This window comes from Chaetura pelagica, unplaced genomic scaffold, assembly GCF_000747805.2.
Source record: "Chaetura pelagica isolate M959 unplaced genomic scaffold, ChaPel_1.0 scaffold456, whole genome shotgun sequence".
In the NCBI taxonomy this organism is placed as follows: Eukaryota; Metazoa; Chordata; class Aves; order Apodiformes; family Apodidae; genus Chaetura; species Chaetura pelagica.
In genome coordinates this window covers 1,851,153-1,864,256 of record NW_009953574.1, presented here as the reverse complement: position 1 = coordinate 1,864,256, position 13,104 = coordinate 1,851,153, and the positions used below count along the sequence as shown (strand labels likewise).

Sequence of the window (13,104 nt, the reverse complement as noted above, 5' to 3'; positions counted from 1 at the left end):
AGTTCTGGGCTATGTCCTGTCCCTGCTCCAGTTCCTAAAAACAGCTGAGCCATTTCCCCAAAGCACTTGGCTAGCACAGATGCCAGCGTGGAAAAATTCAGCCTGAAAGGGCAAAAGAGGTGAAAGTTCAGGTTTAATAAATGGGACCAAGCATTTATGCAGTCTTAATGTCACCATTAATCCTATTAATCCCAAGGAAAGGGAAGGGGAGGGCACTAAATGGTGAAGATGAGACAAAGGAGATTTTAAAAACAAAACAAAACTACAAAGAGGGGAGGGAGTGTGTGTGCATTTAAAGCCTCTGCTGCTTCTGTGGCATGAGATGTCACTGCAGTTGCACAGATGTGGCTTTCCCATGGCTGGCATTGTCACAAGGAGAGACACTTCTATGGCCAGTCTCACCCACCAATTTCTCAATGAAGCCTATAAACATATCTGAGATCACATATGCTGGAAAAACCACCAAAACTTCACCTCTATAAACATCTTTCTCCCAAAGAAAAAGCATTTCCCTTCGCTGAAAATACCTCGCTGCTACACTGGGATCAGGTTAGTGGTTCAATGACAACAGGAGGGACCCTCAGGAGCAAACGCAGCTTTACTGCAAGCAAACATTTAGACAGTACATAGATGATCTGGGACCCCACAGCTCCAGACTTCCCCCAGTGCCTGCAAAACGAGCAGGCACAGCAGGATGTGACGCTGCCACATTACGCACTCGGAGCTGAAATGACTCCTGGTCAGCCCCTTGGGGACAGATAATCAGCAGCTTGTTCCATGCTCCAGATTAAGAGGAGATAATCCACTGCTGCACGGCTTCGGTGTCAGATCAGAGCAATTCTGGCAACAGTTCCAACAGCACGAGGCGCCCCAGCAACAGCCGATGTAAATGCTCCCAAAGCCACAGGACATCCCAACCTCCAGCCAGAGGAGCTGCCGCCGCTTGGGCTGCCTGTTTGGGAGCAGCAACTGCTGCAAAGGTCAAGCACATAATGGAGGCAGCACAGGTTTGCCTCTCCTCTGGGACCTGAATGCCAAGGTTGAGAGATTTAGCAGCCAGAGAACCCGCAACAAACATTTCCAAAGAGCTGGAGGCTGGGGTTTGCTGCTCGAGCTGCATCCTGGCTGCACCTGCCTCTCACCCTCCAAGAGAAGCATCTGTCCCACTTGCTGGGACACCACTTAGATGAAGTGAATTTGTGCAATAACTCACCCCGCCTGCTCGGTCCCTTCACCCAGCTGTAGCACAGAGGATTTTCTTGTTAAACAGAGGAAGGTGCACAGCTCACTCTGTAGCAGCTTTTATTTTCATTTAGCTGCTAGTAATGAGGCCTTCATAAAGAGCTGCAACACTTAAATCAGAGAATGGGCCCATGCAAAGGAAGAGCTCTGGAAGGGTTCACATGCTTTTCTATCTCAACCCTAAAGGCTGGGACAATTACATGAGTCCCTGATTGTCACTCCTTCCTGGAGTTTGGACACATTACTCCAAAAAGTGGGGGAAGAATAAGGCTGGAGAAGGAGAACTGAAACGTTCAAGGCAGAACTGACCACCGTTGAGCTGATGGCCAAGCAGCAGGACTGAAGGAAGGAACCACCACACCACAAGCAGCCAATCACTCAATAGCAGGCTCTTAAGAAGACAGAACTACCACAGCAGTTTATGGCACAGCACTCCTAAGTTTTTGCAGAAGGGTCTGAGGACCTCAGAGAGGAGAATTCCTCAACCTGCCCCAGCCACCAGCAAAAGTGCTGCAGGACAGGGGGTGCCTTCAGCCCCAGGGTGACTGGGCTGGAAGGAGAGAAGTAGTCATGATTAAAAGTCTTCCAAGAGGTAAATGATGGAGGACAGTAATGAATTAATCCCTGCTTCCACCCCAGGCAAGATTAAAAAAATCTCTAAATCAGCTCTGTCTGCAGCAAATGAAGACTGAGATCTGATGTGCTCACAAATGGGGCCATTAGGCTTTGGGACAAGCTGGGGAGGTTGCTAATTCTCCTTCATTAGTTTCATATAGGGCAGAGAAACACCCTCCAGAGACAGGCTGGGCACAGTAAATGGAGCTACCAGGAACAGGATCACACCAATCCTCTTCCAGATTTGCCTGCCAAGGAGTCCCAGGGCTAAGATCAGGATAAGATGGGCAGAGGGCACACTGCGAGGGGCTGACAGAAGAACCACACAACTCAAACTGCTCTAACAGGCCTCCCAGAGCAAAGCTCACTCATTTTGAAGCTTCGTGCTTTGAGAGGTGTCTAGCTTGTCTTACCTTCATAACTCCCCACTGCCATGCAGCCCTACAGTCATCCCTGCCCCTACAAACAGGCAGACACACCCAGCACCACGTCTGCACCACGTCAGGGATGCCAGCACAGTGAAGTGTGCACATTCTTTGTTTTCAGCATTTCCAAAAGCCTCATCGTTCATTTAAGGTGAAGCAGATGCTGTTCCTCCAGTCTCTTTGAAATGGCTTATCTATGGGCTGGATTTCATTAAGTGTCTTGTTCTACATTTAATAAGCTTGCAAGTCTAGACACTTTGGTTCTCTCTCTATCACCCCTTTGGTGCACCAGCAGGTAGAGACAGCAGAGGTTAAGAGGGAAACACTCAGCCAGCAGATTTAGATGCTATCAAGATGATTGTGTAATTCCACTTTGACTCATTACCATTTCATACCCAGGGACTTTTTGCTCACCCCAGTGCCAATTCCTTTTGAAAGAAAGGGGCTGCTACCTGCTGCAGTAAAGAAGAGCAGTTTCCTGAGAGGTTCCAGGTAGACTTTGGGATATCAGTAGAAAATCCATGTTGAACCAATACCAAACAAGGGAGAAAAAGGTCCAGAGTAGCCGTGCAGCAGAACAGCCCTCTACTACCAGATGGCAATGATAAAGTATGAGGAGAACAAATGTCTCAGCAACCCAGTCCACTGGACTCTTTAGATACTTCCATGTGCAATTTGGTGTCACCTCATGCTCCCAGCCAACAAGGCCAGCCCAGGCAGGAGCCTGACTCCCTGCCTGTCCCTCCTGGAGATACCGTCTAACAGGCCTCCCAGAGCAAAGCTCACTCATTTTGAAGCTTCGTGCTTTGAGAGGTGTCTAGCTTGTCTTACCTTCATAACTCCCCACTGCCATGCAGCCCTACAGTCATCCCTGCCCCTACAAACAGGCAGACACACCCAGCACCACGTCTGCACCACGTCAGGGATGCCAGCACAGTGAAGTGTGCACATTCTTTGTTTTCAGCATTTCCAAAAGCCTCATCGTTCATTTAAGGTGAAGCAGATGCTGTTCCTCCAGTCTCTTTGAAATGGCTTATCTATGGGCTGGATTTCATTAAGTGTCTTGTTCTACATTTAATAAGCTTGCAAGTCTAGACACTTTGGTTCTCTCTCTATCACCCCTTTGGTGCACCAGCAGGTAGAGACAGCAGAGGTTAAGAGGGAAACACTCAGCCAGCAGATTTAGATGCTATCAAGATGATTGTGTAATTCCACTTTGACTCATTACCATTTCATACCCAGGGACTTTTTGCTCACCCCAGTGCCAATTCCTTTTGAAAGAAAGGGGCTGCTACCTGCTGCAGTAAAGAAGAGCAGTTTCCTGAGAGGTTCCAGGTAGACTTTGGGATATCAGTAGAAAATCCATGTTGAACCAATACCAAACAAGGGAGAAAAAGGTCCAGAGTAGCCGTGCAGCAGAACAGCCCTCTACTACCAGATGGCAATGATAAAGTATGAGGAGAACAAATGTCTCAGCAACCCAGTCCACTGGACTCTTTAGATACTTCCATGTGCAATTTGGTGTCACCTCATGCTCCCAGCCAACAAGGCCAGCCCAGGCAGGAGCCTGACTCCCTGCCTGTCCCTCCTGGAGATACCCCCAGGGCACTGAGGCACCCACAGATCCCCATGGGAACTGCCATGACCAAGAGATCAGCAGCAAAACTGAGAGATGCTGCTGGGACCTCAGATGGGTACTGTGCCCCGTGCCTGGGCTTCAGGGCATGCACCAGACGTACCCAGGCTCTCTCAGAAGAAAGGCACCCGCTGCAAGGCAGGCAACACTGGAAGGGTGTGTGCCTGCTGCTGTGGAGGGAGCTTCTTCCTGCAGCTCCCACGAGCCAGGCATGCCTGATGGGGACCCAGTCTGACAGGACCCTGCTGCAGATCCCAGGGCAATGCCTAGACCAGGCATTTGCTTTTCAGTCAGCAGTGAGCATCACTCCAGTGATGGGAACCCAGCCGAGACTTGGTTCAGCTTACTCCTCACCCTGCATCACACTTGAACCCTCGGCCCCCACCCAAAACCAGCTCCATGTTTATCTGCTGCTCTGCTTTCCCCAAAGGCTGAGAGAGATGGATACCAATCCTGCTGGTTCACAACATGCTGGGAAAGATCAGCATTTCTGTGGACCAGGGTTGCAAGATGTGCACATGACGACACGTGCTGCAGGGATGCACCAGCAGAACTAACTGCAACCTTACAGTAAAAGGAAAACCATTTTTTTCCAAAAGATTAATCAGAAAGAAAGATCTCTCTCTGTGAAACAAGCAGCTGTAATAAGCAAATACTTCTCTCTCATGGGATTGCAAAACAAGGCATGCTCTGCCCTCTGAGCCATGCGTCATGAACTTCACCAGTAGAGGGGAAGGCAGAGCAGAACAACTGTATAGAGAACAACAGGATGGGGATTTTTTACATTTCATCTCAAGGAGGACAAGGTCAAGGTCTCCACACTTACCGTCAAACTTCTTGTATCGGGAACTAAACATCGTTTGTAAGTGATTGCTGAGCTCCACCACAGCATTCCTGAAGTCGTGTTTACTTTGCTGACTGTACTTCTCCTCCATTTCTTGTGAGCAGCATGTGTAGCCTTGGGAGCAGACCTTCAAATGGTCACCTGAAAAGCAGAGAAGAAAACATCCCAAGTTAAAAAGATTCTCTAGGGAAGGTCACAGAGGTTGGCTTGTGAGGCAGGGGGTTGTGGGGACCCATAGCACCATCTCCTCCCAAGGAGGACCCCCTCACTATGACAGCTGGACCAAGCACACCAAACCTGATTCTGTAGAAGAATGTGACAGCAGCACATGTAAATACCTTGCCTTGTCTTTCTGCACGAACACTGAAAAAAGTGTCCTCTTATTTATTCAGTTAATAAATGGAATGAACAGATACTCATCTTGCACAGCATAATATGAAGAAACAGCAAATTGACCTGCATGTACTATGCTATCTTCCATGAAGCCTTTGCTGACTAATTTAATTACTTCCAATTCATTCACTTAATACACAACATCAATGGCAATGGTCCTTTTTGTACAGATAAATACTCTTCTCTTCACCTCTCCCCCTCCAATTATTGGAGGAGAAGAAGTAATCTCCTCTGAAGAGGAAGCAGTTATCACTGATATTAAAATACACTTGTTTTATGCAACAGCTCATGAAAAAGCTTTGTATTTGCCAGCTCCTAAATTTACAGTTCTGTCATCATCCTGGGCAAAATTGGGTGCTTGTTTTTGAAGAACTCCAACAGATTTTTCTTCCTTCACCCTGGCAGATAATCCTCTCCTAAAAGTCACTTGGCTCGAGCTGGGTCAGTCAGAGGAACCGTGAGGTGCTTCAGAATCAAAGTGCTTCAGTATCTACTGTAGTTTCAACATTTCACAGGCAATCTGGGCACAGGATATGGCCCCAAACAATTTGCTTTTAGAGTGTCTGACTGAGGGCAGGATGAGGCTGTCCTCTTCCAGCACCACCAAAAAACATCTTCTGTCAGGTTTCGTGGCTCAGGACAAACTCTTTGCATAGCAATCCCCAGCTCCAGCTTCCCTGACAGGTCCCACCACACAGCACCCTCACAGGCAAGTGGGCTGATGCTAAAGTGGTTCAAACTTAGGCAAATCCTTGTCAATGCTGAAGATATGATCAAAACAAGTAGTTATGGTGAAAACCTCATCCTTCCAAGTCAGATGGTATTTTAAAAGACACAGCCTACACGGAAGCTGCTGCCTTCTCTCCCATTTCACACTCTGCTGCCAAACCTTATCCTGCAGCAGGAGGAAGCAGATGGAGAAGTGAAGGCTCTTCCCCACCTGCTCACACCCTGGAAGCCACCAACAACCTCCAACCACCGATAAGGTGCAGAGACTCATGGTGAGAGTTGCAAAGAACTTGTCAGCTCCCAGCACGGGAAGTCACCTCTTCACAACAGGCTGTGAACTGTGCTCTTACAGAACAGCCATCCTCCTGCCAGAGCCTCAAAAGTGGGGTTAGTGAAAGAAAAGCAGTTTCCACAGGGTGCAAAGCAGAGCCTGCCTATGACTAACCCAAGCAGTTGCTTCTCTGCTTGTCTTGTGCAAGATCTTGTAACAACATCATTTGCCCAGCTACTCAACCTTTGCATCACCTTGCATGACTTTCTAGTGCTGAAATGTTACTATCTCTCCTTTCAGATAATTAAAGACAATTTTAAAATAAGTGATACACACACACATATATATGTAACGTTCTTAAGAGCCTCCTTCTAAATCTAGTCTCCTTTTATGTTACAGGGTTTGTTTTCCCCAGCATGAGAGACTTTGATCAACAGATAATTCTGCCACAACTAATTTATTGCACAAGATTGTCCACTGCTCTTGAACTACAGAAAGCTCAAAGTCTGTTATGGGAGGCACTGCTGCTTAGGCACAGCCTTCAGAAAACACTGAAAAAATCTCTCTCTGCTTAACAGATTTATTTTTCCTCCGTGGACTCCACTTCTTTCCATCTCAGAGGAGCAGCTCCAGCTGCAAATACACAGCATTAAAGGTCACATTTCCATTTAGCTTGGTGACTGTGAGGTAAAGATGCACCCAGAATTTTTTTATGTTGGTCACCAAATCCACCCCAGTGCACACCTGGGGACTCCTCTATGAGTCTGCCTTCCTAACAAGCATTAAAAAAAGAAAGTGCCCAAGTGCCAGGGCTTTATTTCACTTTTAATCTCTTTGCTTGAGTTCCAACACAGAACTAAGACTCTTTGACACAAAGGGAAACAAATAAACAGCAGTGAAGCAGTAATTACAGCTAGAGTGGCAGCTAATTTCACAGTGTCAAAATATTGTCAAGTCTTGAAACAGGTTGGCTTTTTTCCCTAAATTTCTTATGGAAGGGGAGGATGTTGATAATATTTTACCTGAAATGCACTTGGTGATTTCAGCACCATTTCCATGACTCACACCCACCTTTGGTGGTTACAACTTACACACCTCCTGTTCTTGTGTGTCGGAGGGGTAAACCTCTACCCTACTTGGCAAACTCAAACCTACTGACAGTGGGATTTCTTTTCTTAGTTACACTGTACAGACACTTGTGAAGTTGTCACAGATGCCCCTCGGATCTCTAAACCAGTGGCTTGAACAACTCCAATTTATTTCTGACAGAAAAATAAAAGCCCAGTATATTTCACAAACACAAGTAACAGCTTGATATCTACTTATATTATTAAACTAAGGTCACCATCCCATAAAGCAAATTAATGTTTCTGTGATTCCCCCTTGTCCCAGATTTGCACTGTGCCTCCCTGGGACACACGTGCAAATCCAAGGCAGGAGAACACAACTGACAGTAAAACAAGCTTGCTCAGATTCCATTTGGTTGATCATTAGGAAATTATGCTCCAAAATGCAACTCAGACATTCAAAAATGAATGACCAAGCAATCTAATTATGGAAGATATTTCTCAGTCATGTCAGCACTATGTGGTCTTGGCTTGGGATCAAGAATTAGCTCTGTCTGGAGCTGAGGAGCTCTGGCTACTCAGTGCTAAGCACAGGAGGATGCACTGTGTTATTCAGTGTTAAAAACCAAAGTTTCAGGCTTTGAGCTGCTTTTCTTGTAGTTTTCTTATGCCACAGTGGGAGATACCAATGGAAAGTCATTGGAAGACACTGGGGCTCCTGCATCCCCATGGAGAGGGTTATCCTTAGTACCTCTGCATCCCTGAGAGTATACCCTCATTTCAGCAAAGCAACAGGCACTGACACAGTCTGCAGAAATCTCATGCCTAGCTTTTGGTTTACATCAGCTGGCAGAGCTGAGCTGTTCAGGATCCATCCACAGGACTCACCCCATTCCCGAGCCTGCAGGGAGAGCAACACAACATCCCAGCACAGCATCACCTGCCGGGGTGACAGAGGCACCCTGCACCCCTTCAGTGAGTGGCTGTGGTGTTGGGAGCCACTTCCATCCCCTCAGACAGAGCCTCCGGGGCACTGCAACCTCAGACAGCAGCTTCAAAACACAACAGGGCTACAGGGGAATGAAAATGAAGCCTGAAAGCAGCCACTGCCAGCAGACCACCTGAGTATGGACCAGTGATGCACATGCAAAAGAACCAAGACCAAAGACAATGCTCTTCATTTTTCCAACCAGAAGTGAACTCCTATGAGGTAAAGGAATGAAAAATACAAGTAGTTAGGTCCATTCAAACAGAGATCTAATGTTTATGTATATTATGTAAAAAACCACTCCTGGTGTGTGCTCACTGTCAAGGACACATTCTGCAACAATTACTTCCCAAGTTAAAGCTCATCAAACAATGCCCATACAAGGCAACTCTTCATCTACTGTCAAGTGTTAAAGACTCAGAAGCTTTTGTAATTTATCACCATCTGAGCACAGCAAAAATATAACTCTGCCACAGCTTCCTTTCAAGTTCAGCTTTTTATTGAATTGTCTGGCAGGGCGTGCAATCATCACATCAGGGGCTGCAATGGCAAAAAGAGCTTAAGTAGCAGAGAACGGCTCCAAACATCTCCCGCATGTGCACACCATCACTGCAACTCGCCCTGGGTTTGCAGCAGATCTTTCCCAGGGCCTGTCACAGCAAGACTCTCTCTCTACTTTATATGACACATGGATACAGGGAGAAAAGTGAGGGACCAAAATTACAGAAGAGGCTTTCTCCTTGGCTGGTGAATAGGACACCTCTGGGGAACAGAGGTGAGGGTTTAAAGACAGAAATGCAATGGTTTGTGATGAACCATCAGAACATCCAATGAAATGCACTCAGAAAGGTAATCTTGCAAACTTCTGATTTAATCCATTACAGAAATGCCACATTCAGCAGATTCCAGGCACACGGAGTTTCTTCCAAATCAAGTCACTATTTTGCAATGTGTCAGAAAACCAGTTTTCATCAAATGAGTAAGTGTGCAGCACAAACTCAGGGGCTCTGTGATCCTGAAAAGCAGCTCCCTTCATTGAACACTTTTCCAAGACCTTTTCAAAATGTTGTTTCTGGATGTCTAACACACCTTCCCAGACTGCTGCTTCTTGCCTTGACCAAGTTTCTCCTGTAAGTGCACCCAGCTAAGCTTTCAGGAGTGTTTTGCTGGGAGGCAGGGGGACAGGGAGAGTGTTTCTTTAAAACACTCCTGTACACAGTCCAGTCCTTCATTGCAGCTTGGTAAACAAGCCAAAAGAAGTTTATGGTCTGAGATCTTCCTGTTGGACTTCGCTCCCCCGTGAGAAAACAGCCTTGGGTGAGCTGGGTGGGTGGAGGAGTGGGAGGTGAACACTGCTGGGAGACTGGTGAGTGGGGCCACCATTTCAGCCTCATGCTCTACCTCTTCCCTCTAGCACACATCAGCTTGTGTCATCTTTAAAGGAGTTTTATGACTTCCTCTGAACCAACAACCAAAGGAATCCCGGACTGTAATGCTGGGCTCTAATCCGATTTCACACTAGACTTGTCTTCTAATTATCACAGAATATTAGGCTTCCACCCATCATATATAATTGACATGCTACCAAGGCTTTACAAAACCCCCAACAAAGATGACAAGAATCACTAGCATCACCCCCGAGCCCAGCTCTGCTGCTCCGGCCCCATGTTAACAAGGGGTGAGAAGAAAAAAGCAAAGAATGAGCCTGTGATCGGCTCCGGTGGAGTCATTGAGACAGACAAGGCTACCGACCCGTCCACCCAATCCCATCACCTTTAATTGCACCCACAATACCAATACCTGCCGTGTTTTCCAGGCTACAAAATGAGCTGGGGGTGCCCAGCACCCCCAGGAGCGGCCCATAAGCTCTGCAATGGTGCTGCCATAACCCACAGGTGCTACAGGTACAGCCACACGTTCCACAGCCACCACAGTCCCTGCCCCCCGAGGCAAGGCTGGGTCACCCTAACCACTGCTTATGCTGCTGGTGGGTGTTTGCTAACAAAGAGCACCACAGAACTGCAGGTACTTGACATTACCAGTGTTTCCAGGTGAAACAACACTGCAAAGACCCAAGGGAGGAAAAAAGCAACCCTACTGCCTCCTCCCCAGCTGTCCCACGTGCTCCCAGAAGGGGTGATTTTTGCCTGGTATAAGCAGCAAACTTGAATTTCTAGTTGGTGGCTCATGTCAGAAAACTCTTTTTTGCTAGGTGGTCAGTGTTTTCCTGTTGCTCCTGTTGTTCTTCCGTTGCAGTGCTGCTGTGGGACTGGTGTTCATTCCACTGGGAAGAATACTCCTGTGGAGATGGTCGCGTGCCAGGAAGGAAGAGATGTGAATCAGAGCTGAGGTCCTGCTCGTGCAGTCGATGTGTCCACTAAGGGCAGCAGAGTTAGAAGTTGCTAAGCTCTGCTCCTGCAAGAGGTGCAGCAGTGCTGGTATCCACTGGTCAGAGCGGGTCAAACCGGGCTGGAACACTTGGAGCTGTACCTCCTGTGATGCTCCCAAGTTTAAGGTGCTATTTCCATCCCAAACCACTATTTCAACTGCACACTTCTAGGGAGGAGGCTACACAACCACTTCTCCTAGATCTTCCACCACCAGACACAAAATTACGTACCTCATTTCCAGTAGAAATAATTTCTCATCCTAAAGGCCACTAACGTGCAACCAGTCAGTTTTCCTTTCTTCCTCTTCCTTCCCTCCTCCAAAGCATTTGCAATTCCCAGCGGGATATCAGACCCAAGAAGCACCTCACACATCCAAACCCAGCTCCTCACTGTGGAGGTCAGCAGTCAGCATCGCCCTCCAGCTGGGCACACGGATGCCTTTCACAGCCCCAGGAGCTCTGGCCCTGGATTTGGCCATCACAGATGCTCAACCCCACATACACCCCTTTTATTCCTGACACCCAGGATTTTTTAACCCAGCGGACACCCTCACGTGCAGTTGGCTCCCACAGCTGACTGGCAGGGTTATGGAAGTGCCACAGTCTGGTAACATGTGCCAGCATGCAGCATATTAACATCCCACTCAATTAGCAAGCATTTTATATAAATGGTTTATTTGCATTATTAATGTTAAAGCCACTTGTTTCCCTTGCGCTTCCACTTAGGTTATCAATCAATGTGCATTTCAGTTCTTTGCTGATTACTTTAATGGTACATAAAAATTCCCCAGACTGACAGAGAAAGCTTCTAATATTGAAAGGGGTGGATTTTTTTTTCTTTTTTCTTTTTTTGCAAACTTGTCAAGCAGTCAAAAATACACTCTTTGATACCCAAACCAACACCCTTTCACCTACACTTAACAACAGTGAACTATTTTCAGTCGAGGTTTACTGCATCTGTGAACTCAGCTGCTAATCCATCTTGCAGGCCCAGGGAATGCTGGTGCACACAATACCTCAGTGACACACCTCCCTTCAACACAACAAATAATCCTAATTATTTCCATAGCACGTACCTACAGTTACTTAAAATATCACACACAAGCGAGTTCTGTCTGGCTTCTATTTTTCCATTTTTGCTTTGTTGACAGCTTCAGGTTTCCAAATTTACTGCCAAGAGGGTCAGGGACTGAAGAGAACAAGATAGATTTATATCCATGTGTGTACATTAAGCCAAATGCACATTAGGAACCTTAATTTTCAACTGGAAAGAGCAACTTAGGACACAAAGAAGGCTCTTGCCTTTCACCCGTTCAAATCCAAATTACTACCACAAAGCTCGTCTTCCAGCCAATGCCAGAGTCAGGTCCTATAAAACCAGGTCTGGCCAAATGGTGACTGTTAAAGCCAACCAGAGTAATTTTGGGACATCCCCCCCAGGGGTGGGGGCAACCTGGGAGAGCCATTCCCAGTCTCCTAACACAGTTCTTAAGCTCCAGGCAAGAGACAAAGACCTGCTTCTGCCTTCCATGGCACCCTGGAGAAGCATAACTGGTCTACTGAGGTCCCCTCCCAGCCCACTCTGCTGCTGAGGTTGGGACAATGGAGGGGTTGAGGTGCAGGTCCCCAAGGACCAAGCCCAAACACTTTCTGCAGCACACCTGAGGCCAGGACCATGCAGTTTGCAAGTGATGTCCAAGCAAGGATGCAGGATCTCACCTTCAGCAAGGTTTTAAAGGGTTCACTTAAAGTTAAAACCCTGCTCACCTGAGGAAAAATACCATCCCAGCTTCATTTCCACAGCACAACCAACAATTTCCTTCCCAACAGGGTGGCCCAAAGACTGTGAGGTTTTACACCCTGGAAAAATATGCCATGATAGAACGTGCTTTCATTCCAACAAACAGGATATTGAGTCAATTAGTGGCACACCAAACACAAACCAGACAGATGTAGATAAAGCATTTCTGCAAACATCAAAAGAGAGAGAAACCACACAAAGACCTGAATATACAAATAAGACAAGAAAAAAAAACACAACTGCATAATTAAGCTTATTATTTAAGCAAGCCTGGAGAGTAAAATAGCTCTGATTAACTAGAGGATTCTCCCTGGCTCTTGCTAAGACAGAAAACTTCCATGAAAACCAAGAGTTGTTTCTTAATTAAAAAAACAAAACCAAAAACCCCTACTTGACACTGCTGAGTGAGAACTTCGGAAATGCAAATTCTCTCCATTATCACTGAATTCTTCAGGCATGAAATAGTTTTCATAACATGTCTCTGCCTACATGCCCCAAGTGAGAGGTGTTACACAACAGATAAGTTATGATGAAAATAATTGTCTTGGTTTTTTTTCCACTTCCCTGGCGAGGAGGAGACAAAAGGTCCACAAGAGACCCATCTGTAGGAGAGCTGAGCCAGGCAGTGCCCCTGTCCCTCCATCAGCCCCCAAAGATCAGTTAGAAAGCCCAACTTTTAACAGTCAGTAATTCTGAGTAAACAT

The 13,104-nt window shown here is 46.7% G+C and overlaps 1 protein-coding gene across 1 annotated transcript in view; it reads right to left on the bottom strand.

The window, feature by feature from the left end:
- GPC4 (glypican 4) overlaps positions 1-4,901 on the bottom strand; it is a 43,296-nt gene extending 38,395 nt beyond the window's left edge. The window contains exon 1 of the mRNA XM_009999670.1: positions 4,745-4,901. Within this exon, the coding sequence (XP_009997972.1) occupies positions 4,745-4,853 (109 nt within the window). The 5' untranslated portion in view covers positions 4,854-4,901. The remainder of the gene's footprint in view (positions 1-4,744) is intronic.
- Between the last annotated feature and the right edge of the window lie 8,203 nt (positions 4,902-13,104).